Source organism: Lycorma delicatula, chromosome 2 (genome assembly GCF_047948215.1).
Source record: "Lycorma delicatula isolate Av1 chromosome 2, ASM4794821v1, whole genome shotgun sequence".
NCBI lineage: Eukaryota > Metazoa > Arthropoda > Insecta > Hemiptera > Fulgoridae > Lycorma > Lycorma delicatula.
In genome coordinates this window covers 8,156,839-8,181,322 of record NC_134456.1, presented here as the reverse complement: position 1 = coordinate 8,181,322, position 24,484 = coordinate 8,156,839, and the positions used below count along the sequence as shown (strand labels likewise).

At 30.2% G+C, this 24,484-nt stretch overlaps 1 protein-coding gene across 1 annotated transcript in view; it reads right to left on the bottom strand.

The window, feature by feature from the left end:
• Window positions 1-19,110, bottom strand: part of LOC142320108 (juvenile hormone esterase-like) — a 34,810-nt gene extending 15,700 nt beyond the window's left edge. The window contains exons 1-5 of the mRNA XM_075357787.1: window positions 18,967-19,110; window positions 14,014-14,148; window positions 11,114-11,273; window positions 8,011-8,196; window positions 2,924-3,123 (exon numbers count right to left, since the gene is read on the bottom strand). Coding sequence (XP_075213902.1) covers window positions 2,924-3,123; window positions 8,011-8,196; window positions 11,114-11,273; window positions 14,014-14,067 — 600 coding nt within the window. The 5' untranslated portion in view covers window positions 14,068-14,148; window positions 18,967-19,110. The remainder of the gene's footprint in view (window positions 1-2,923; window positions 3,124-8,010; window positions 8,197-11,113; window positions 11,274-14,013; window positions 14,149-18,966) is intronic.
• Between the last annotated feature and the right edge of the window lie 5,374 nt (window positions 19,111-24,484).

Genomic DNA, 24,484 nt, shown 5'->3' with positions numbered 1-24,484 from the left:
ATTAATAAAATAGTTTAATATATTTATAATCTAAAACTTTAACTATAGATGTCCTTCGATTAAAGTGGCTAAGTAGAACAGCAACTCTGCTGAGTAAAAAGGTTCTGATCAGTAAATAATAATATTTTGTGTAGATTACATTAAAAATGTGTAGATATTGTATTTCATAGTTAAAAAGAAGGAACTGTCCAGCATTCTCCTACATGGATCAAGAGAATCCGTTGAAAAACCTTAATTAAATCATCATCAGAAATTTGGGCAATGAATTTAAAAAAAATAGAAATAGTTAAATTTTATATTAATTTAAAAAAAAAATAATGTTAATGAAATGATGTTTCTGATCTCCAAGGTACACTAGTAACATCTTGGCCTTTTATCACAAGGTCTGTGTTTGAATCTAGGTCAGGGTTTGTAGTATTTTTCATATGCTACAGAATTTTCATTTTCATATTCCCATGTGCAAGCTTCGATCTTAAGTGATGGATTAATTCATCATGCAAAAAAAAAAACATTTCTATCTTCATGAGGTACTAATGTAGAAAATAATTCACAATTCAAAAGATGCAGTGAAAATTATTTTAGCATATATTTATGTATATGTTTAGTGAATATACATAATCTAGGATTTAAAAAAAAATGTTTGATTATTATTATTACTTAAAAATTCATTGACAGAATATTTATTATATGCTATAAAACAAATCATTTAATTGTATTTTAAATAAATTGGTAGAAATACTTTTTCAATGTTTTGATAATCTTTTAAAAATGTCAATGGTTAAAACAATATTTAAACACACACTATTATTAAAATTTCTGAATTTAATTGATTATAAATGTGGATAGTGGTTGATTTATCTTTATGATGAGAAATTACTTTTAAAATAATTAATGTTGATGATTGAACAATACATCAATGAACTTCCACCAAGTTCAGCAGTATAGTTCATGCTATATAAACAAGTTTTCCCTCTAACCTTGTATCTTGCATTCTCTGGATGATAAAATTCCTAATATCATTGGAACAGAACAGGGCAGTTGTACATCAAATGTTCAACTGAATTCTATTCTATGCCATCTCGGCTTCAGCATACCTCTTACTCCCTGAATTCTCATTATCTTGTCTACACATTACAATCTTAGTCTTCCTTTACCTTTTTTCCTTTTTTTACCTCTACACTTAATTCTCTCACACTTCTAATTTACCTCTACACTTAATTTATGAACCCTGGAGGCTTATTCATGACTCACTAATCTGTACTTTGTACAGGATTTTGCTAAACCCTTTTCAGTGCAATTTATAAGCCTTCATTTCAATCTCTATCAAGCCGTTATTATTATTAATTCCATTCTCCTAAATACCATTCTCCTTTTGAACTGTCTCCTTTTTATGATTCTGTATTGTTCATGTTTTACTACCATAAAGTGCTAAAGTCCATTAAAATATTATTAAAAATTTATTTCTTACTCCTTCCTACATCTATGTTTGATACTAAAGGGTGTCCCAAAATGAACTGATATTTTAAATTTGTTATCATTTCTCTCACTGTAAAGTCAGAGTAGAAATTTTTATATGCTGTTATCAGTAAACGTTAAAGTTTAATTACTGCAAAGCACACTTGAATAAAGCATAGAAATTGGAAAAATAATAATATAACGAGTTTAAAAAAAAAAATCATCTTTAGCAATGAGGCACATTTTCTTTTTACTGGCTTTATCAGTAAACAAAATTGTTGAATTTGGGTATCAGAAAATCCAAAAAAGGATTGAAGAACTTCCTGTGCATCCTGAATGGGTCATGGTTTGGTGAGGATTTTGGGCTGGGGGAGTGATTGGACCTTACTTCTTTGAAAATGTAAATGGAGATGTTATTACTGTCAATGACGTTTGATATCTTGAGATGATTTCAAACATTTTATGGACAAAAATTAATGATATGGATGTGGAAGACATCTGGTTTCAAGAAGAGAGTGCAACATGCCATACTGCAAATGAAACCATGCAGTTATTGCTAGAAAAGTTTAATGGTCATGTTATCTTTCAGAGAGGTGATGTGAACTCATTTGTCAGATGTGTTGTAACACACTTAACTTCCAAGTCACTACATTCTAATAAAGCAAAAATATTGTCAACTATGAAATAACAAATGTGTTTTATTAAAAAATTAAAATGTTAGCTCATTTTGGAACACCTTTACCTGATTAATTCTGACTTTATGGACAAAGATTCTTTCAATATAAAATCTGTTTTAGCTTGTCTAAGTTTGCTTTGATATTTTATTATTTTTTCCACTTTTAGTAATTTATTACCTAAATTAAAAAGAAAATTCTGAAACTATTGGTATATATTATTTAGATATTCAATTCCACATTATTCAATTCAATACATTATTTACTTACTTCTTTCTGTCAATGTGCATTGCATTTTTTATATTCGTATTTATTTTCAAACTGAATTTTTCAACTATTCATTAATGAATCTACCAACTTCTAATTTTTAGTTTTAAACTATGTTTACAATTAAAAGAAAAGTTTTAATTTAACAAGTGCGTTTGTGTACAAATTTGTTACACTTATAACAAGTAAATTTCTTTAAAGTTTTCATAAAAATTAAATATAACTTTCCCAGATTGTCTAAAAAATATAACCTTTCTAATTTTCAAAAATAATTATACTTAAGTTCCAGTGTTCAGTTTGAAGAGCATATATAAGAGATGATCGAAAGAAATTTTTAATAATCTAATATATTAATTAATTAAAATTAGTAGAATAAATTTATATATCATTACCATAATGTAAAGAATTATTTGAAAGAAGCAACTATCAATAAACAATTAATATAATTTTACAAAGTAACCATAAACCTGTAAATAAAACTTGTCAATGTAATTTAATATTAAATTAAAAAAAAAAAAAATACCAACTTCAGGATCAAATTTTTTTCTTTGATTCAGGATTAAAATTTCTGATGATTGTTCTCTTAAAAATGAAACAAGATTACCAACATTTATATCCATAAACCCTAATACTTTTCCTAAATTAAAAGCTGCCTGAATTGGATTTTCTTGAAAGGCCCAGTTACTTATAGAACATCCACTTTGCATGATCACATTTTGAAATAGACCTTGAAACAGAAACAAAGATAACTTCTTATTCAACGTTATGTTAAGTGGTGGACTTAAGAATGAAAAAAAAAAAAAAACATAAAAAATGTGTAAAAATGCATTTTATTGATTAGAAGAGAAATGTCCTCCTCCCTTTCATGCACACTTGCACAACAGTTTTTGAGGTGGAGAATCCTCAACCAGAATCCAAGAGCTCTTCAACTATTTTTCCAGTTTTTGGACTTACAGGCCTTGTTTAACATTTCTACTAATTAGGTTTATGCATTGCTCATTATTATTATCATTATCAGAGCATTTATGATTGCTCTGTAGGTGGAAAATTCTAACATAATCTTTCTGTCTATCACAGCCAGAATCTGTATACAATATCCATTTATCACTAGAGGATGACTACAAGAATTTTGAATATTGGAGGTCGTGAAGGTGCACTTTAATAACTCAGCTACTAGGGTTATCAGGTTGATGAGATGGACTGTCATCAACCTCTACAGTTGATGTTTTATCTGTGAGCTGAGAATTTGAAAATTGACAACAGCAAAAGTGTGTCAACATGGGTGGGCAGTCTTAACCTGAAAGTTGTTCTTAAAAGAAACTTTTTAGCTTTCCATAAGATGATCAGAGTCATAAACCTTACTGGAGTGGACAGCTTCAACCTTTAAGTGGTGAAATTGTTGAATCACTATAAATATAATTACTATCCGTCAAGCATTTTCTGCTTGGTTCTAGCTGGTAATGTGGTAAATGATATAAGCAGCCATAATAAATAAAAATAAAATGTTTTTGAATGATTCCAGAATGCATCATCCTGATTATTTACTAATTATTTCAGTTAACAAACCTTCTTACTTGACTCTTGTCTGTAGAGGATAACAAACAAGTTGGTCAGAGAATCAGGCGAATCAAGTCTCTTACATGGAGGATTTTACCAAGGCCAAACAAGGAAAACCCACTAATATGTCCATGATTACTGTATTTCTTCTTGATATACTATAGTTGTGAACGTCTGAATATAAGAATGGGACATAAATGTGTGATGTATGAAACAAGCCCAGTTTTTCCTGTATTTTTTTGTTTAGGTTATTGTTTAAGACGGTATTACAAAAACCAGTTTACATTTCATTTTGTTTCCTTTCTACCATATTCTCATTTTTTGTTAAACTTTGTCTCTCTCCTTTCAGGAAAATTTTCTTTTCCTTTTTCCACTTTGTTTTCGTGAAAACTCTTGAATTTTTTATTTTATTTCTGAAAGTATTTCAGTCCAACATTTTTTTAATTTAATATTTAATTTCTTTAGATCTTTTTCAATTTTTTAAAAGTTAGTTTTTAGAAATTTCCATTTATTTTTAATATTCATTATACTACTTGTACATTCTCTTTTTTCATAGGAAATTGTAATCCTTTTTTTACTGCAATTTTTAATGTTTCTATTTGAATTTTTGCTACTTCAAAATCGTTTTCAATTGTTGTTAGATTGTCTGCAAAGGTAAAACAGTCTATTTCTAGATTATGCTTTTTAACCCAACAGGTTGGTTTAGAGGTGAACGCGTCTTCCCAGATCAGCTGATTTGGAAGTTCAGAGCTCCAGGATTCAGGTCCTAGTAAAAGCAATTACTTTTATATGGATTTGAATAGTAAATTGTGGATACCGATGTTCTTTGGTGGTTGGGTTTCAATTAACCACACGTCTCAGGAATGGTCGAACTGAGACTGTACAAGACTACACTTCATTTACATACATATATATCATTCTCAAACATCCTCTGAAGTAATACCTTATGGTAGTTCTGGAGGCTAAACAGAAAAAGTGTAAATGAAGTGTAGTCTTAACAATTCTTTTACACTCATACATATCATCCTCTGAACGATAATTCCCGAAAGCTAAATGGGAAAAAGAAACATTATGCTTTTTGTAACCTAATCTTATTGTTTCAATTTCATTTAGTTTCATTGTTTTTCCCCATTCTTTATGTCTTTATCTAGAATACAGTTAAACAGGATCGGAAAACATCCATCTTCTTGCCTTACCCCTGTTTTGATTTTAAATGGTTTTGATAATTTCCCAATAAATTTAACTTTACAAAAGGTGTAGGAAATTGTTTAACAATTAAGTTTTTATCATCTATGCCCATTTCTTAGAAAATCTGAATTAAAGAATTTATATCTACAGAATCATGTGTCTTTTTAAAATCTACAAATGTAGTTACATAATTTTTATATTTCACCATTCTATCTCTGATTATTTGGTTTTACATAAAATATTTTTCCCACTACATCTTCACTTTCTAAAACCATCCTGTTATTTTCCAAGTTGTTTTATTAGTGTGCTCTTCTACTCTATTCTGTAGAACTTTTAATAAAATTTTTTGTTACTGGAAGAATTTTAATATTTTTGAAAGATTTGATTATATTCTTTATTTTCTGTTTATTCAGGGAACTTGAATTTTTTTAGTTTAGTTACAGAATCCAAAAATTTGAGGTTTTCTTTGGTTTTTTTTGGAGTTTAACAGTTTTTAAAAATAATTTTGCTAAAATTTTATAATTTCTTACTATTAATTTATTTTTTTACTTGACATTAACTTCCTTTTTTAATTTTTGAAATGTAAGCAAGGGTCTTGATATACTTTTAATTTAGATTTAAAAGTTTGGTAAAAGTTTCTGGTGTTATTTCTCTTAAAATTTTCTTCAGTTTGGTTTAGTATTTTTTTAAATAATTTTGTTAGTTTGTCTTAATAATTTACTGGTTAGTTTTCTTTTCTATTAAAAATGTTTAGTTTTGAGTGTATTTTTTTTGAAGAGCCATTTTTTCAAAGATCTTCTCTTTTTTTGGAGCGATTTATCACTCATCATTCCATCATATGCACCTTTTTCTTTGGTTTTCCCTATTTTATAAGCTGGATTTTTTAATTAATTTCAGACCAATTACTATTTTCACAGGTTTGATTTTGGTGATATTGATTTAGATTTCTTTATTTAATTTTAATTTCTCAGTGGTATATGTAATTATCTTTTGTATTTTGGTTTGTTGTTATTTTTTGGAGATGAATTTTACTTTATCTTAAATAGTGATCCTTGTCAAAAATTTGTACATTTTTTACTCTCACATTCTCAATTTTTTGTAAATCTATTGCCAAGTTATCATGTTGAAATTCACCTTAATAAGAATTTGGTGATCTCAATATGTTAAGTTTGATATATGATGTGATATATTAATATCACACCGAATCTTTGGCAAAGTTCTATTAATCTTTTCTAATCTTCGTTAATTCTATTATGTTTTGTTCACTTTCCAGTTGTCTTCTTTAATTTCTTTTCTTTCCAAATTGTGTATTAAAAATCTCTTATAGAATTTTCACATTTTTATTTGTAAATTTTGAAATTGTTTCTTCAAGAATATCTCACGATCCACACTCTATTTCTTTTATCTGGTTTCTTATTATTTCCAGTGAATGAGCATGAACATTAATTAATTATTGTATACAGTTTATTCCCACATTTTTTTGTTAAAAGGAAAAATCTTTCGTTTACATATTCAAATTTGGCCACCGAATTTGTAATATTTTTTTGTTCACAAAAAAATGGTTTCAAGGATAGTGATGTGTTTCATAATTTTAATTGCCCATTTCCCTTCAAAAATTCTATGATTGCCAATTTCAGATATATTATAATCAAAGACTGGTTTTCTCGACTGCCAGAATTTTATTTTGAATTGTTCCAGAATTTTAGTTAATTCTCTTTGTTTACTAACCTTTACTTAGGGAATTTACTTTAAGAGTTCCAAGAAAGTATTCCAAGAGGCTTTGATTCCTCTTAGTAGTTTGGTGTAAGACTTTTCCAAAATCTTAAATCCAATTTGTGTTACTTATTGTAATGGATGTTTCTGAAAAATTACCATCTTGAGAAGCTTATTATGACTTTCTATAATGTTTAATAATGTTGTTATAATGTGTAATATTTTATAGAATAACTAATGTTATTCACAGTTAAAACTAGGATGATTAGTCCTGAGTTGTTTGATTCAGTTCAGTTTAGATTTCTTAATCTTAAACTGGTGAAGCTAATTCCATGTCAAGGCTTATTTGTAATTTTAGGATTTTTTAAACTTTCCAGAATTGCTGGGCTTTCTAGTAAGGAATCTGTGTTTCTTGTTAGTAAATCTCCTTTTCCCCTATCTAATATTATATGTAACTTTCCCACATGTAATTTTCCACTATCTTAACAAAATTAGAATTGAAAATGTTTCCATTCCTAGATTCTTCCTTAGCACTTTGTGCTAATTATTTGCAGTGTTGCCACAAGCATATCTTGTCTTCTCGCCACCATAATTGTAGATATCATGAAAAGAGTGATAGGTAGATAACTCTTTAATCATTTCATAAACCCTTTTAAAGATAATTGAGATTGTCATGTCATTTAACATATTAAATTATATTTCAATATATATATATATATATATAAACTATTATTAATTACTCATACAGTAGTACTGAATAAAAAAAGTAATCAAAAACTAAAGAGGATACATACAATAAAAGCAACAAAATTAATTTTGTAAGAGTCTTATCAATTTTTTTTGACTGATCTATGTATTTTCCTGTTATATAGCTGGAGTAGCAGCTATAGCTGGGAAAGTAAAAGGAAGTAAGGATATTCCAACGTAAAACAAATTTAATTAATTACTGTTGTGTTTCAGAATATTTTTTTTTCTGCTACTAATTTCTACAGTTCTAAAGTAGAAATTACTAATAATTATAACTTTGAAATCTAATTATGAAGAGAAGAGCATATAAAATTTGGTAAAGCATATTAATTAATTGGGAAAGTTGATTGATAACTTATTCCTAAAAAAAATAATAAAAAACATAATATTATCTAATATAGTTGTATACCTAATGAAAGTGGTGATAAAGTTTGATAATGCACTGAAGCCGAACCAGCACTTTCTCCAAAAATTGTAATTTGATATTTATTACCACCAAAGTTTTTGATATTATCATGTACCCATTTTAATGCTAAATTCTGATCTTTTAATGCAGCATTTCCTGGCACATCTGAATTACCAAGACTAAGAAAACCTAAAACAATATAATTTAAATATTAGTCATTTGAAAAATCTATCTTTTTTTGCAAATTTTAAACGATAGAAAATAAACTAATAAACTGCTTTATAAATTATCACTTATATGTAAATAATGGATAGATTAATACTCCTGGAATCAATTTTTAAAATTGTGGGTGCACCCATTATTTGGAAATTAAGATGTGAAGCATGATTATAGATGGATGCAGGCCATCCATCTAAATATTTTTATATAGAGTCTTCATATTAGAAGAGGCCTCATCACTTGATGTTAAAATGCATATATTGGTGTGAGTAACACAATGTAGAAGATGTTGGTACAACTGGAACTGGAGCGGGTAGAACTGTTTATTGTCTGCACATTTGAGTATTGCCAGTTTGTCTCAAGCATTGCTTTCTGAACAAGATTGTGTAATTGTGTGTTGTTAAAATGCGACTAACTGTTGAAAAGTGTGTATTTGTGATGGAATCTTATTTAGAGATGAAATCTCTCATGTTGTGTGACGAGGAAAGTTCAGGGAAAACTTTGAACAGGAAGCACCAGTGAAAAGTCAGATGTTAGTTAAAAGATTTTGTTAAGCAGATTTGGTGTTAGACCAGAAATGTGCCCAATGTAGGTCAGTTTTAACGATGCAGGTCGTAAGGACATTAAAGCAGCAATTATAAGATCTTTGCAGAAACTAAGCTCGGAAAAGAACATTTAACTAGGTTCAGCCCATACTGCAGCGAGAAGAATGCTGAAATGTTTTCCATGAGCTGACTAATGCTGATTATGCTAAAAGTGTTTTTTTACAGATGAAGCGTGGTTTTATCTTGGTGGCTTTGTTAACAGTCATAATTATAGGACCTGGGGTACTGAAAACCTGCATATTTTCTTTGAATCTCCCTTCATTCACGTATAATGTGTGCTTCAAGGTGATGAATAGTAGGTCCTTGTTTTTTTTAAAAAACAATGGATGCTGTTGTCTACCAAGAAATTATCCAACAGTTCTTAGCCTTACTGGAAGAGGGTGAGTGTGACTGCTGGTTGCAACAGAGTAGTACCACTTGCCATACAGCTTACTCTATTACGGAGGTGCAACAGGATTATTTTTGGCGAAAGAATTTTTAAAGGATTGTGGTCACCAAAATACCCTGGTCTGACTAGTCCAGATTTCTTTCTGTGGGATTATTTAAAAGAAATTACTTATAGTTGGAATTCACACACCCAGCAGGAATTAAAGACAAACATTACCAATGCCATCCAGGAAATCGACAGGGTACAGCTTACAAGAGCAGCCAAGAACTAAGTAATGGAGCCTCTTTTAAGTTGAACACTCTGTAATATGAAGTAAATGTTCTTATAAAACATTTAAATAATTTTATTATTTATTTTAATGAGCTTATCATTTGGCCATTATAAATTTTATTTACATAAACAGAAATCTTACACCTCATTAAAAATTTATCATATAATCTAAAAGAAGTTGGTTGTAATAAGTTGTTCAAGATGTTATAAAGTATTTTATTTTAAAAGGTTTAACTCTGACTCACATTCAGAAAAAATTAGATTCCACTTGAAAAGATTCTTGCCCTGTTTTCCACATTAAAAGTATGGACTATTGAATTTAGTATGGTCATACATACATTCAATATGATGAATGCACAGGACACCCAAATATTGCTAAGACTGCCAAAACAGTGACAAAAATCTACAATGCCATATTGAATCGCCACTAACTGAAGGTATACAAGCTGACATTGCAAATATCTTGATAGACCTTGCCCACTACATTTTAACACTATTTTAACCCCAAAAATGCTATTTTTGTGGAATTCAACTGAACACTTATCATGGATGTTTAGACTTATTTAAATCTGAGTTTCTTTGACATTTTATAACAGTAAATGAAATATGGATTCATTATTTCACACCAGAGACCAAATAGCAGTTCAAACAGTTGGTGGAAGCAGGTGAAAGTGTGCTAAAGAAAGTGGAAACGGCTCTATCTGCAGGAACGGTCACAGCTTCAGTTTGTTGGGATTTCGTGCTACGGTTCTTATAGAATAATTGGAAAAAGGCAGGCAAATCCTAATACAGGGATGATATTAAAATCTAATTACCAGATTGTAGTACTGGGGAGTATTAAGCTTCACACTGGACTAATTGTAGGGTGCTATTCAGACAAAACATCAACATCCGAGCAAAATAAAGTGCTCTATTACCATGATAATGCGCCTGTGCACATGAATTGTGTTGTTGCTGCAAAACTCCATGATCAATGGTTCAATATGCTTCAACATGTACCATATTTATTTTGATTCTCATGAAATACTTCTTCTTTCCAAACCTAAACATAATGTTAGTTGGAAAAAATTCACTCCAAATGATGATGTTAAAGCTAAGAAGACTTAGCTTCTTACATGTATTGTGTTCTTACAGTGTAAGAATTCTAACATCTTGTGGAGTTAGAATTCAAATTTTATTGAGGGAATTTAAAAATTGATAAATGTAGGTCTGAATGTATTGAATTGCAAGGTTTTTGCAAGTTGAACAATGAAACAAACAATTTCTGAAAAATCTGGTGTCTTCTTTGTCAGATCGAGAACTTTTCAATTAATTCTCATAATGATAAATGCGGATGAAAATAAAAACTTAACCTGAACAATCAATAATAGAAGAAGAGGAGATTTGATTAAAACAATACAAGAAGGATCAGTAGAAGGTGCAAAGAAAAGGAAGATAGTAAACATTATAGACGATCTGAAAAGAAATGGAAGCTAACAGGTGTTTAGAAATTAGCTGAAAGAAGAAAAGAATGATGAGGAACATGGTAAAGGGAACTGGACTCATGGCAGATAGAAATATATGATGATGGAAATGCGCAATTGAATAGATAAACTAAGATAATCATAATGTTGAAATTACTTACCAAGGACACCAAGCCTATAGTTAAATGTCACAATAATAACATCATATTCAATAAGGTAGTCAGGACCGAATTCATCATCATTCCCGCTACCAAATGTAAATCCTCCACCATGAATCCAAACCATTACTGGTAACACATTATTTTTTCTTACACAGGGCATCTATTAAAATAAACATAAATATTTATTACTTTATGAATTTAAATAACAGTGTCTAATTCAATATTTTATATTGCTACCAATTTCCGTGGAAGAATGGTAAAATTTCTTGTCTAATTCAATATTTTATATTGCTACCAATTTCCGTGGAAGAATGGTAAAATTTCTTGCTTTAATCTGGAGGTATCAGGTTCAGGTTCCGGTCAGATATAGCAACTTTTCAGTCAGTATCATTCATTGGCAGCTGTTATAGGGAATTGCTCTGTTTTAATTATGCAAATCAATAAATAAATTACAGAACTTCATATATCTTTATCGGCTAGATTCAACAAGCAATGGTCTCACATTTTTTATCACTAATAAAGATGTTCCTAGATAAAGATATTATTTATATTTTTATATTATTTTCATCTGGCTATAGTTCTACTGCTGGGGCAGTTTTTTGAATTTTTAAAAAAAATTTTCATGTACCATTACTTCTTTACTACATAAGAATAAATAACCAATGCCAGGAAATTATAAAAACTTTGTTGTCAGCTTTTTTTATATTGATGAAAAATTCATAAATAAGACCCACAAGTAAAATTTTTGTTATAATGAAGACCAAATTTTAAATAAATAAGTTCATATTCACTTCAAAAAGTTCTTGTTTTTCGTTTTCAACTTTTCTAATCTTCTTTCTTTCTTTTTCCTGTTTAGCCTCCGGGAATTACCGTTAAGTTATTACTTCAGAGGGGAATAAGGATATGTATGAGTGTAAATGAAGTGTAGTCTTGTACAGGCTCAGTTTGACCTTTCCTGTTATGTGTGGTTAATTGAAACCCAACCACCAAAGAACACTAGTATCCACGATCTAGTATTGAAATCTGTATAAAAGTAACTGCCTTTACTAGGACTTGAATGCTGGAACTCTCGACTTAGAAATCAGCTGATTTGGGAAGACGCTTTCACCACTAGACCAAACTGGTGGGTTAACTTTTCTAATTTAGAATGAAAAACTTACAATAGTGTAAAAATAGACCAAGAAGAAAAGCAAGTGATTTTTAAAAAAATACACAAATGAGGAAACATTTTTAAAAACAATTTTCATTACAAATATATAATTTTAATAATTATTTTACAATCATTAGTTAGATCATAATTATACAGACTGATAAATGAATTATCTCTAATTTGATACATATATAAAAGTTTAGTGGTGTCTGCAACTCTTTATCGCAAAATCTACTCAACCGGCTGAGTTCAAATTATGTATTAGCCACTAGCATATAGGCACTGTGGAACTACAGCACCCCTATTTCAACTTGATATTACCGATAACATTTAGTATAATGAATCCTTTTCTCTTTAATTCTTTCTTTATATTTGACATTTTATAATCCTTAAGCTCAATATCAGTTTATGTAAAAGACAAAAACCTTTGTATGGAACTGTGCGCTTCATAGTTCCAGTGGTTTGATGTTTGGCTGTTATGTGTAGGCACACGTAGGAAGCTGCAAGCGAGGCTGCAAGGGGGAGAGAGCACTGCCGCTTCCGCAGTACCGACCCTGGGTGCTGGTGGAAGGTAGTTTTTTTTTACTTCGCGTGTGTATGGAACGTTCCTTGTTTGTTCCCTTTCCTAGTTTAGTCGATGGAAGGAATATGAAAGCAGTTTAGTTATTTTTTCAGTAGTGATCAGAAGATGACGGAAAGCAAGGGCTCTTTGATTACTAAATCTACCCAAAAACACGCTGGAAGGGCAAAAGAGAAGGTAATTCGTAAAAACTAATGTGTATTTGTTTCTGTGTACTTAGAAATTTAAATTAAGCACCATCGGACAATAGTGTTTTTAAGCTAACATTTTATTAAGTTATTATCTAATAATACTAAAAAATATCTTATTGACATTTTATTATTTACTCTGTTAAACCGAATAAATAAAATAGTGGGGGTACTGGTCCAGAAAAAGATTTTCTGGACTAGTAACCCCACTAATTTTAGCTACGAGCCGCCACTGCTATAAACATAATTTTTATACCTGTAAAAAACATAGGATATTGCCGTTAAAAAAATGTTTCGCAATTTTAAGATGGTGGACGTTTTTACAGCTTGGGATAAGAACAGGATTATGTTCCTTACATCGGTAGGGAACAATGGTATCGAAACATTCAACTATAGCCAAACCGTTGTTCAAATCAAATCAAATTACAATATTTAAAATTAAATTTTTTGCAAAAGAGATTTTTTGTCTTTTTCGATATCTCTGTCGGTTATCGAGAAAAATAGCTTTAAAGGAACGGCAGTGTACGGCGCGGCGGTTCAACAAACACAGCCATTGCCACTGTTACTGTGTGCGCGACACGATTGGGTGCATCTGCCGGTTACTTGACTAAAAAACATAAAATAAAAATAATATAAAAAGTGATTAACCAAGTACTTGATATTTGTCAGGTAATATTAAAAACTTGAAAAGTATTTTTTCAGTTGTACGAAGGGTAACCAGCTACAACTGTTTTTAAGATGGGGCCTAATATTCTGAAAACGCATATTTCAGATCACTCAACGTTTCGAGTCCTGTGCTGACCAGTCTGTTGATGTGAAGAAATTGCAATACTCTGGTAGTATTTTTATAAATTGAACATGCTTTAATTGTTATTTATCAATATTATTCTCACAAGCAGAAGGATAATGAACACAGTGGTGTCCAGCCTGTGTCTTCTAACTAGACGAGAAGGGAGAGCGAAATTATACAAAAATATTTTACCTTAGGTGTATGAACATTTATAAATAAACAATCTTCATTTCCAGTGTAATTCATTGATAAACCAGTCTGTGGACATTTGCTTTTAAACTGTGTTGCATCTTTTATTTCTGTCCATGGTTCTGCTGGCACAGGATCCTAAAATATAAAAAATAAATGTAGAATTTTATTGAAAGATCGGTTGTAAATTATTTTATTCTAATGTATATTGTTTATATAGAATAATTACATATGCCGTACCTGCCAGAAAACTGTATGAAACTCAAATAAAATGTAGGTACGGTAGCTGGTACCAGATCAACTGTTGTAGAGTAGTGGCCAATCTCTTTTCTCTTCTCCAAATGCAAGTTTGATGATGCATTACACAAAAAGTAAATAAATACAGCCCTATTACTATACCGGGTGAATAACTTAAAACCAGACCAAGCCGGCTCCAGCCGCATTTATTTTAGTGTTATCTTTACCTCTGTTACCTCACAGTTACTACTAGCTTCACTATTAGATGTATTTCTTACTAATCCCGTCTATTGTTGTCAGTTGTAAACTATTCATACTTCGGTGCAGTAAGGCATTTTAAAATGCCTTATTCGATCAAGTAAAGGATTGCTGTAGTGGAAGCTTACGTGCGTTCTAAATCCTTTCAAGAAACGCATCAAATATTCGTAGAATATTTCTACATCAAAAAATTCCAACATCCAAACAAAGATTAGCATACACGATTTGGTTAAAAAACGGCGTACATTGGAGTCGGTTTCAAACGTAAAACGAAATAGACAACCTTCCGTTAGATTTCCAAAGTCCATAGCCGATATTCAAATAAGAATTTCTCCCTGTCCGAAAAAATGTATACGTAAGTTATCACGGCAAATTAGGGTAAAATACATATTTATCCGTCATTTTCTTCATGAATTAAATTTGAAACCGTATCATGTAACGAATGTGCAACAACTTAGGAGATCAGAATGTTTTAATTATTATGACTGGTTCATTAAAAAAATTGTCGATGTACAGGTAGACCGGATGCTTTATTTCTTGTCAGACGAGACATGATTTCATTTATTTGGGAATATTAATTAACCCGATCCCAAGTATCGGATGACTTGATGATTACATGTTCTTTGGTGATTGGGTTTCAATTAACCACAGTTCTCAGGAACGGTCGACCTGAGCCTGTACAAGACTACACTTCATTTACATTATTATCAAATATCCTCTGACGTAATACCTTACGGTGGTTCAGGAGGCTAAACAGAAAAAGAATGGTATCCGATGATTGAAAATCCTCATTAGATGTTTAAAGATCCTCTTCACGATGAGAAAATCGATGTATGATCTGCTGTTTTTGATAATTACATAGTGGAGCCATTATTTTTTTACCAGACTGTCATTAGTAATGCGAACCGTAAAAATTTCGAACAATTCTACTCTCAGTTAACAGATCGTGAAAAAGAATACGTTTTTTCCGATAAGACGGAGCAATATGTTACGCATCAAACGATTCAGTAGCAGGCCTTTATGTAGCTTTTACAAAAGAACGAATTGTCGGAGAAGGCGGTGGCCTCTGCATTCTACAGATTTGTCTAGTTTTCCTTCAGACTTGTTTGAAGAATAGAGCTTATGAATCAAATACCTATAGTAATTATTGAAATGAGGGAGAACATTCAACAAGAAATCGACGGTATCAAAAATAAAATTTTGCGCCAGGTGAATCTCTATCTGCACAAAAGGTGTTAATTTCAAACACCTGTAAAAATATGGTAAATATGCTAATGCATATACAAAATTTATTTTATGTTTTAATTTTTTTCATTTTATACGTAAAATATTACATGTCATAATTGAATTTAATTTTTAGAAGTTCCGTTTTACGTGCCCATCCTGTAGCTTAGTAATCATTATAATATTAAGGAAATATCTTTGTAATCTACTATTTGCTTTAACATTAATTTTAACCAGATCAGACATTTTTAAAATAGAAAGAAATGTGTTTACTAGGGTCTTGTGAAATATAATGAATAGGGCAGAATCAGAGACAGTCCACTTGATTGTTACCTTTCTTTTCCTTACCCTTCATGTTGTCTTCTTTTGATAAGTGTCACGGGGATTGGGTAAGCCACTAATTAACCTGGTTATACCAGTATTAATATATTTTTGTAGCTCATAATCCAGCAATTCTTTATTAGGGCTCATTGGACAGTTCTGTATAGAACTATGAAACTGTGTACAGTCTCAGTTTCATTTTTAGAAGTTTCACAAAAAGCTGAACTGATGGTTGAAGTATCTCCTGACTGCAGCCAGGCCTCCTATTCATTAGTAAATCTAATTTATATTTACAAATTTGAATTCAAACATAAAATAATGGAACATAATGATACGTAAAACAATTTATGAACAAGAGATAAATATTTAAAATTAAAAAAAAACATGACTGATAAAAAAACATTGCTGACAAAAATTGTTCTTTAATATAGGATTATTAAAGAGCGTCGGGGTGACAATTTGGTATACAAATTGTCACCCTGACAATTTAAGTGCTGCTATGGTGGAACAAATACATAAAATACATACATACATACACCCTAAATACATTACACTCCTTTTTGAGGAAAAAAATATTTCAAGAACACATGCAGTTTTATTACCGTCATTAACATAAATGAAAACGTACAGATCTGAAAAGTTCTGAGCCTCAACATGAAGATATGGTAGCACTCGTCAAAAAAAAGTTAGGGAATGTATTCCCGCTTGCGTTGAAGTGTACCCACTAAAATTTCAGTCAGTTGTTTGATAATCGTTTGAGTAAGACATTGTGAGTGTTTTTGTGAAAGTGGAAAAATCTAATATCTTGCCGTAATTAATTACTTGCATTTAAAAGGCAATACGCTTACGTAAATTAAAACCGAGTTGGACGCTGTTTGCGGGGACTCTGTCTCATCATTTGCCACCGTGAAAAGGTGGGCAGCTGAATTTAAACATGGTCGTACCAGCTTGGTAAATGATGACCGTTCGAAAATGATGGCCGAAAACTGCAACGACCACCGTTATCATCGAAAAAGTTCAGCAAATAGTACTGGACGACCGAAGAATTAAGGTTAGAGATATTTGAGGCTATGGGAATATCAAAAAACGTGTTTGTCATATATTAACTAAAGAATTGGATAAGCGTAAGCTATCCGCGCGTTGGCTGCAGCGTTCTCCCACTTTGAACCAAAAACGCATTCGAATGAACATATCCAGGGCACTGCTGGAACAGTTTAAGCAAAACGAGTAGAATATTTTGAGTCGATTCATAACTGCAGATGAAACGTGGATCCACCACTACACTCCTGAGACGAAACAACAGTCAAAACAGTGGACTGCAAAGGGTGAACCTACTCCGAAAAAGGCGAAGACGGTTCCATCGGCCGGGAAGGTGATGGCGACTGTTTTTTAGGGATAGTAACGGAATTTTGTTTATCGATTATCTTCAAAAAGCTAAAAAAAATAATGGGACAGTATTACGCATCATTACTAGGCAAGCTGAAGGCAGAACTGCGAAAAAACGACCACATTTGAAGAAGAAAAAGAAAGCGCTTTTCCATCAGCACAATGCGCCTGCTCACACTTCGACGGTCGCCATGTCTAAAATTTACGAATTGCATTTTGAATTGGTTGGCCACTCACCGTATTTATCAGATCTGGCTCCAAGCGACTTTTTCTTGTTTCCTAACCTTAAAGTTTCGCTTGGAGGAAAGAAATTTTCATCGGACGAGGAGGTTATCGTATACGTAAACGCCTATATAGAGACGCCAGCTACTATTTGGAAGGGTTAAAGATATTATAGCATCTGGATAAACTGCTTCAATTTGAAAGAAGACTTTATTGAAAAATAAAACTATATTTGACATAAAAGATACGTCTTTCTATGTTAGGTTCAAAACTTTTCATAAAATCCTGGTAATAAATGAAAATCAGAAGATCGATTGCGAAGTTTTAACAACATTTCTGATTGACCGTGACTTGGTTGATCTATAGTGTACCTGATGCATGCAATCATTCAAGAACACATGCAGTTTTATTAATGCCATTAACATAAATGAAAATATACACATTAATTAAATTAAATTCCAAGTTAACATTCAACCTAATGAGAAATACCCCATTTGAATTTTGAAAATTGGAAAGTTGTTTGCAGAGATATTATAAAAGCACCCTATTGTATCTCCCAAAACAGCGCCCAGCAGCACCCCGTTACCAGTTGATAGTGATGATTGGTCTTGCCTCGCATGAGGTGTTCGTATCACCTCACCACTCCAGTTTCACACGTAGTCACCATGGGAAGCCCATTATTATTAAATAGAATTTTTTTAAATATATTTTATTTTATTCAACGTAAATTTAATTCTATTATTTTTGTAATTTCTATTGATTCGAACCATTCATTTCAAACCCAGTTCACATAGTGATAGAGGCTTACAGCTCACAGTTTATTAATTCAATTCATTAAAGTTTGTGCTTCAACCCATAAATACATTATACTGCTTTTTGGGCAGTCACGTAAGAAAAGTTTTATTCATTTGTTATCAGCAGCTACAGTATTTAGAATGATTTCAAACTGTTAACTTAGCCACTTACTTGGTTATATCTTCAGAGTAAACCTGATAACAGTTTCTCGGAGGGAAACAGGCACTTCTTTATTGGAGTACAGTGGAGAGAACTGCCTGTGGGAGTGTATTGAGACTTTGTTTTTTAACTACGGATTGTACAGAAAATCACTCTTATTAGTTTGAGCTCACTAGTTCAAATTAGGTTTCCTGTTTTTTAAATCTGCATTTACCTTATTGTTTTGAACTAGTAAAATTATTGTAAATGTAAAAACCTGATTATAACTGAAAAGAAAGATAAAAGTTATTATTACCTATCAAAATAAATAGATAGAAATATCCATTAATTAAAAAGTATTAAACAAACACTTACTTTAAATCTAAGTTCCCCAACCGGAGGTTTTGCATAAGGTATACCAAGGAATGAATAATAATTATATTTATTTAATATTGACACTTTCTTCACTCCTTTAACATAGCCAGTTTTTATTTTAATAACACATTCATCATCGCAACAATTATTCTAAAAAATAATAAATAAAATAATGTTAGCATCAAATCATACATACAAAACACACAAACCAAAATGTGAAGTAATGGTACATCTTATGTAACATCCACAAATTTTTGAAATAATAGTGATTGAAATGTGAAGGTAACAGTTAAATAAAATCTTGAATTTTGATATTCATCAAGTCATCATCATCATCATCATTACTGTATGTTTGTTTACCCTGACGCAGGCCCCTTGTACTATATTTTTCTTCTATTCTTAGCTAAACTTTTAATATCCTGGTAGTTGTTACTAATTTTTAGATCAACTATCATTTTTACTGTTTTCCAGCCTCCCCCTTTTTTTCACCTTCTGTATTATTTAAAAAAATTCTTCTCCTCTCACCACATGTCACAGCTTCATGGCTTTTCTATTCTGAACTATTTTGATTTATCATCTAATAATTCTTCATTTTTTACTTCATCCATTTAGGTTTTTCCTCTTTGCCCTTTTTTAAATCTCTGTGTAATCTTTCCTTTTTCCTCTTTTTCTTTTTGTTCATTTTTCACGTTCATAGAGGAGTAATTCATGAAGTATCATATTTTAAAGATTAAAAGTTATTATCTGTGTCAGATTATGAAGAATTAGATACTGATGAAAGGTAGTCAATCAAAAAAGTAATGAAATGTAAAAATACTTTAGAAGATCTAAAAATTATGAACTAATCTATTGCAAATTACAAAAAAAAAATCTTCTGCCAAAGAATTTTTTGAAGGTAATTAACATCATAGCATCTTTATTGAAGTTACTGGTAACATTATTGTTAATTACAACAGTCTTAAAAAGGTTAGAAAATTCCTATGCAATGAAATCAAATGATATGTTTAATCTATGCGTTTGCTTAGTTTGGTTTTTTCTTGCTCACAAATTTCATATTATCTAAATGCAATGAGATCTTGGCTTTTCTGTGTAATATCTAAAATTTGCATGTTATGTTTAATATTTTCATATATTTACCCTCTTACTGTCAGGACACAATTTCCATATAATTTGGAAAGTAAGTTAACAATTTTGCAATAAACTAATAATTTTGAAAAAAAAATTGAGTACTTATTTGAACAATACATTAAATAAATATATAGGAAATTCATGTTTATTTAAATTAGTATCATTTGAGCACTCTTCAGTAAAATAAAGTTGTTTCTGAAAAAAGGAGAATTTTAAATTTCTTGTTAACATGTTTATTAGAAGATATATTAAATTGTTGGATAATTCATGGTAATGAAAGAACAATATGCTATATAATATATTTCAATTTTCTGGTTAGATAGTAGATTCTCAGTAAATTAAAGTGCATTCTCATTTAACTGGATATTTTTCTAGCCTGGAAAATACAACATTTGCGTCTTTTGCTGATGATGCGGCAGTTGTGGCTGTTGATGTTGACCCATCAGTAGCATCAAAGAAATTGCAATCAGAGTTAGGACCTTCTCAGTAAATAGCTAGCTAAATGGAAGGTACAAGTAAACTAGGGTCATGTGATATTTACAATGAGAAGGGAGTCTACCCACGAGTTCATGTGGAGATCACATCCCTCATTTCGACAATGTACTATACTTAGGACTTCATTTGAACTGCCGCCTAACATGGAAATATCACGTGAGAGAGAAGAGAAGGCAATTAAATACCAAACTTAGGTGGTTGTACTAGTTACTAGGAAGGAGGTCTGAGATGTCATTAAGTAATAATCTACTGTTATATTAGGCATTTTTAAAGCCAATATGGGTCTATGGGATATAACTTTGGGATCGTATCCCACAGCAAGCAATGATGATGTCGTATATTGACATCGTCCAAAGATTACAGAACAAAATGCTGACAAACACATCGAAGGTGCCATGGTTTGCGAAGAACAAGGAAATCCACAATTACCAAGGGATATTATCTATACATGAATAAATTCACTGGTTAAGCTAAAGGTATATACTTAGCTTAACTTGCATGAAAACCATCTTGCTTGTTAATATACTGGATAACAGTGAGAATGTGAGACGACTGAAAAGGTTGCATGTATTGGATCTTGAGACTGTTGTACAGTATATATATACTTTCTTTGTTTTATTGAAATTTAACTGTTGAGTTGACCATTATCCCTTTTTGCTCTGTTTCATTACTTGTTGATTTATGTGTACTTTATTAGGGACTTTGTGTGCATTGTTAGTTATTGTTTATTCGTTTACTTTTAATTGTTTTATGCTTTGTTCAGACTTTTATTGTATTGTTTTGGTTGGTATTATGAGTACTATTGTTTTCGTTACACTAGATGGTAATTGTAGTTTGGTATAGTAGATCATTTCTTGTTGCTCTTTTAAAATTTAGTTGTGCACTCCTCTTTTGATTGCAATCGACTGGACCAAAAGTGTACAAAAAGGGCCAAAATCCAAATCTTGGACTTTTTCTTAACCACAGTAATGAGTCCTCATTGAGAGCTTTTCAACAATTATTATAAGTGGCACTTATTTACATTGTTTCCAGAGTTATAGCCAAATAAAATTTTTGATCTTACAAGGTGAAGGCAAATCGATTTGAATCCGAATAAAATTGTATGTACTTTTCATTTTAAAAAATGTATATATATGTAATTTAATAAGCATTCAAGGAAGTTATGTGTGTCTACATCAGATTTTTTATTTTTTGTGGGTATGTATTATAGTTGTGTATATATTTAAAAAAATGTGTAAAAACAATCATAATTAAAGCTTTATATTCAATGAAAATGATTAAAATAATAAAAACAATATAAAGTTTATTATTCAGTTAAATATCAGTTTTTATTTTGTAACATTTATGATGACCATGAAGCAAAGTAACTTGTAAAAATTAAACAAAGATTACTATTAATAATGTTAAACACAAAATATAATTATCTTACCAAATAATTTGTGAGATTAATATAATATATTATACTGAAACTGGACAAAATTATAAAAGCTAAAAACAATATGCCACATATTACAACAAACTTTGCCATTATTTAACTTACTCAGTTTAATTACTTATATATATAAAAAAAAGAAGTTGTTCACAAAATATATTTAAATATAAAGTAACCTTATTAGTCAGATTAATTTTACTTCCTTGTATTTAATTTTTTTTTATAAATATTACATAATTTAATGAAATGTGCTAATGATTGACATTTAGAAACAGTTGTTAAATAACACTGCACATGAATAAGATTTTATGTAAATACACACTTTTTTTAATAGTAATGTTTATTCGGTCTTTTAATGGCAAAATATGATGCAGAAATGAAAATAATGACTGAATTATTTTTGTGCACATGTTTTGCAAAGAAAAAAAAAAGATGTTATATTGTTATTATTTATATGTATGATTATATATTATTGGTCAATCAATCAGTCAACAGAAAAATATAAATTGACAGCAAAAAGTATATGAAATTAAATCTATTTTAACATTTTCAAACTGAGAATTTACATAACCGTTAGTGTTATCTATAACTCAAACAATAATTTAACAACTCTTCTACAAAGAAAACTAATAATTTATTTAATTACTTATCAGTAAACACAGTAAATAATTTACTTGATAAAAATTCACTTCAATTAAAGTAAACACACAGATACAATAAGTATGTTTTTTAATAAATAATTTATAACATTACCAGACAGCCTTTGTTGTATACACATTGTACTGGTGACATATTGATCAGTGTTTATAAATGGATTCAAATGTCAGTTGCCCATTCTTTTTTTTACCTTACCTTATTACCTTACCGTCTCTTGAAAACCCATACTTGAAAACTATTCCTTTCGCTTGCTGGAATTCTTGTCAGTGTTCATCCTTTATTCTTTTTCTTCTTTCAGTTCTAACTCCTATTGGATATTAAAAATCATCATAGCAATGTTCACTCACTTTTTAATCTAATCTAATCTGTGTGTTATGAGCCTCAGGAAAAAATACTTTTCTCCAAACATATTTAAATTTCCTTCTCTTAACAATTTTCAACATCTCATATTTATTTTTCATCTTCCATATACCACTTCCTCATACATTGCTCTTTCCTTCAGTTCTGTTTCCTACAATCTACAACAGTACCCGTGTTTCAGTGCCCTAATATTTCTCATGTGTTCTTATTTCAAAGTTAATGCCTGCATGGCATATCACAACATCCACATTCTAAGCCTTAAGTTTCTATCCTGGCTACATGGAAATTTCCCCATTTTGAATGAAACAGGTGCATTCTCAGGTGCATTCTCAGGTGCATTTTTTTTTTTTATCATAACTAATCACACAGTATAATTCCAATAATGATAATGACATCATTTCTGTTGTCCTTAAAGCAAAAGGTTTTGGGTGTTTTATTCGATGAAAAATTCTATTAGGATGATTAAATTTACTGCTTTACTTTGAAACATATTTATAAAATGCTAAGCTTATAAATGTTATTAAATATTTATTATGCTTATGTACACATTACTGTCTTAGGTATAATGTAATCTCTTGGAGCTATTTAAGATGTCAGAAAAAGTTTTCAAGATTCAGAATTGGGTTATCAGATCATTGTTTAGTGCCATAAGCTTGAAATCGAATAGAAAAATATTTAGAAAATTAAAATTGTAAATTCTTCCGTGTATTTTTATTTTTCTGGCTGTACAATTTTTTCTAAAAAGTTAAAAAAAAATGACATGCACCTTTACCAAACCAGACAACAGAACCATTTTTCTTTAACTTGAACACAAATACTTCAATTTTCCAGAAAGACTTTATTATGCTTTTGTTGTTATTTTTAATAAATTACTGAACCCATTTAAAATGTCTTCCTACTAATTCATTTATCTCAAAAAAAGGCTTTTCACTTTAAACAGTTTTGTTGATGAATCAATTATTTTATTTCCTATTGACACCCAGGAAATTAAAACTTGTATTTTAAATTTATAAATTAGACATTCTATGGGTATTGATGATATTCTTGTTAGTATATTAAAAGAAATCAGATGGTATTGTTATTTCCCTTACAAAATTTAATTAATGAATCTTTCAGCAACATAATTTTCTCTAGCTGCCGTAACACTTATGTTACCCTTCCTTAAGAAAGGTTTGGCACTTAATTTACAAAATTATAGGACAGTTTTGTATTTTCTAAAATACTAGAAAAAATTATTAAAAATCTACTATCTACATTTTTAAAAAAAATTTCAGTTATGCCAAACTTTCATCATGGTTTAAGGAAAAAATTATCTACATAGTCATCCCCTAGTCTTTGGAAACTATCTTAAATTATGTAGATAACAAAAAATTCCATTTTAAATATTTTTTGATCACACTAAAGCATTAGATTTAATTCCATATTTTTTATTGATAAAAAACTTAG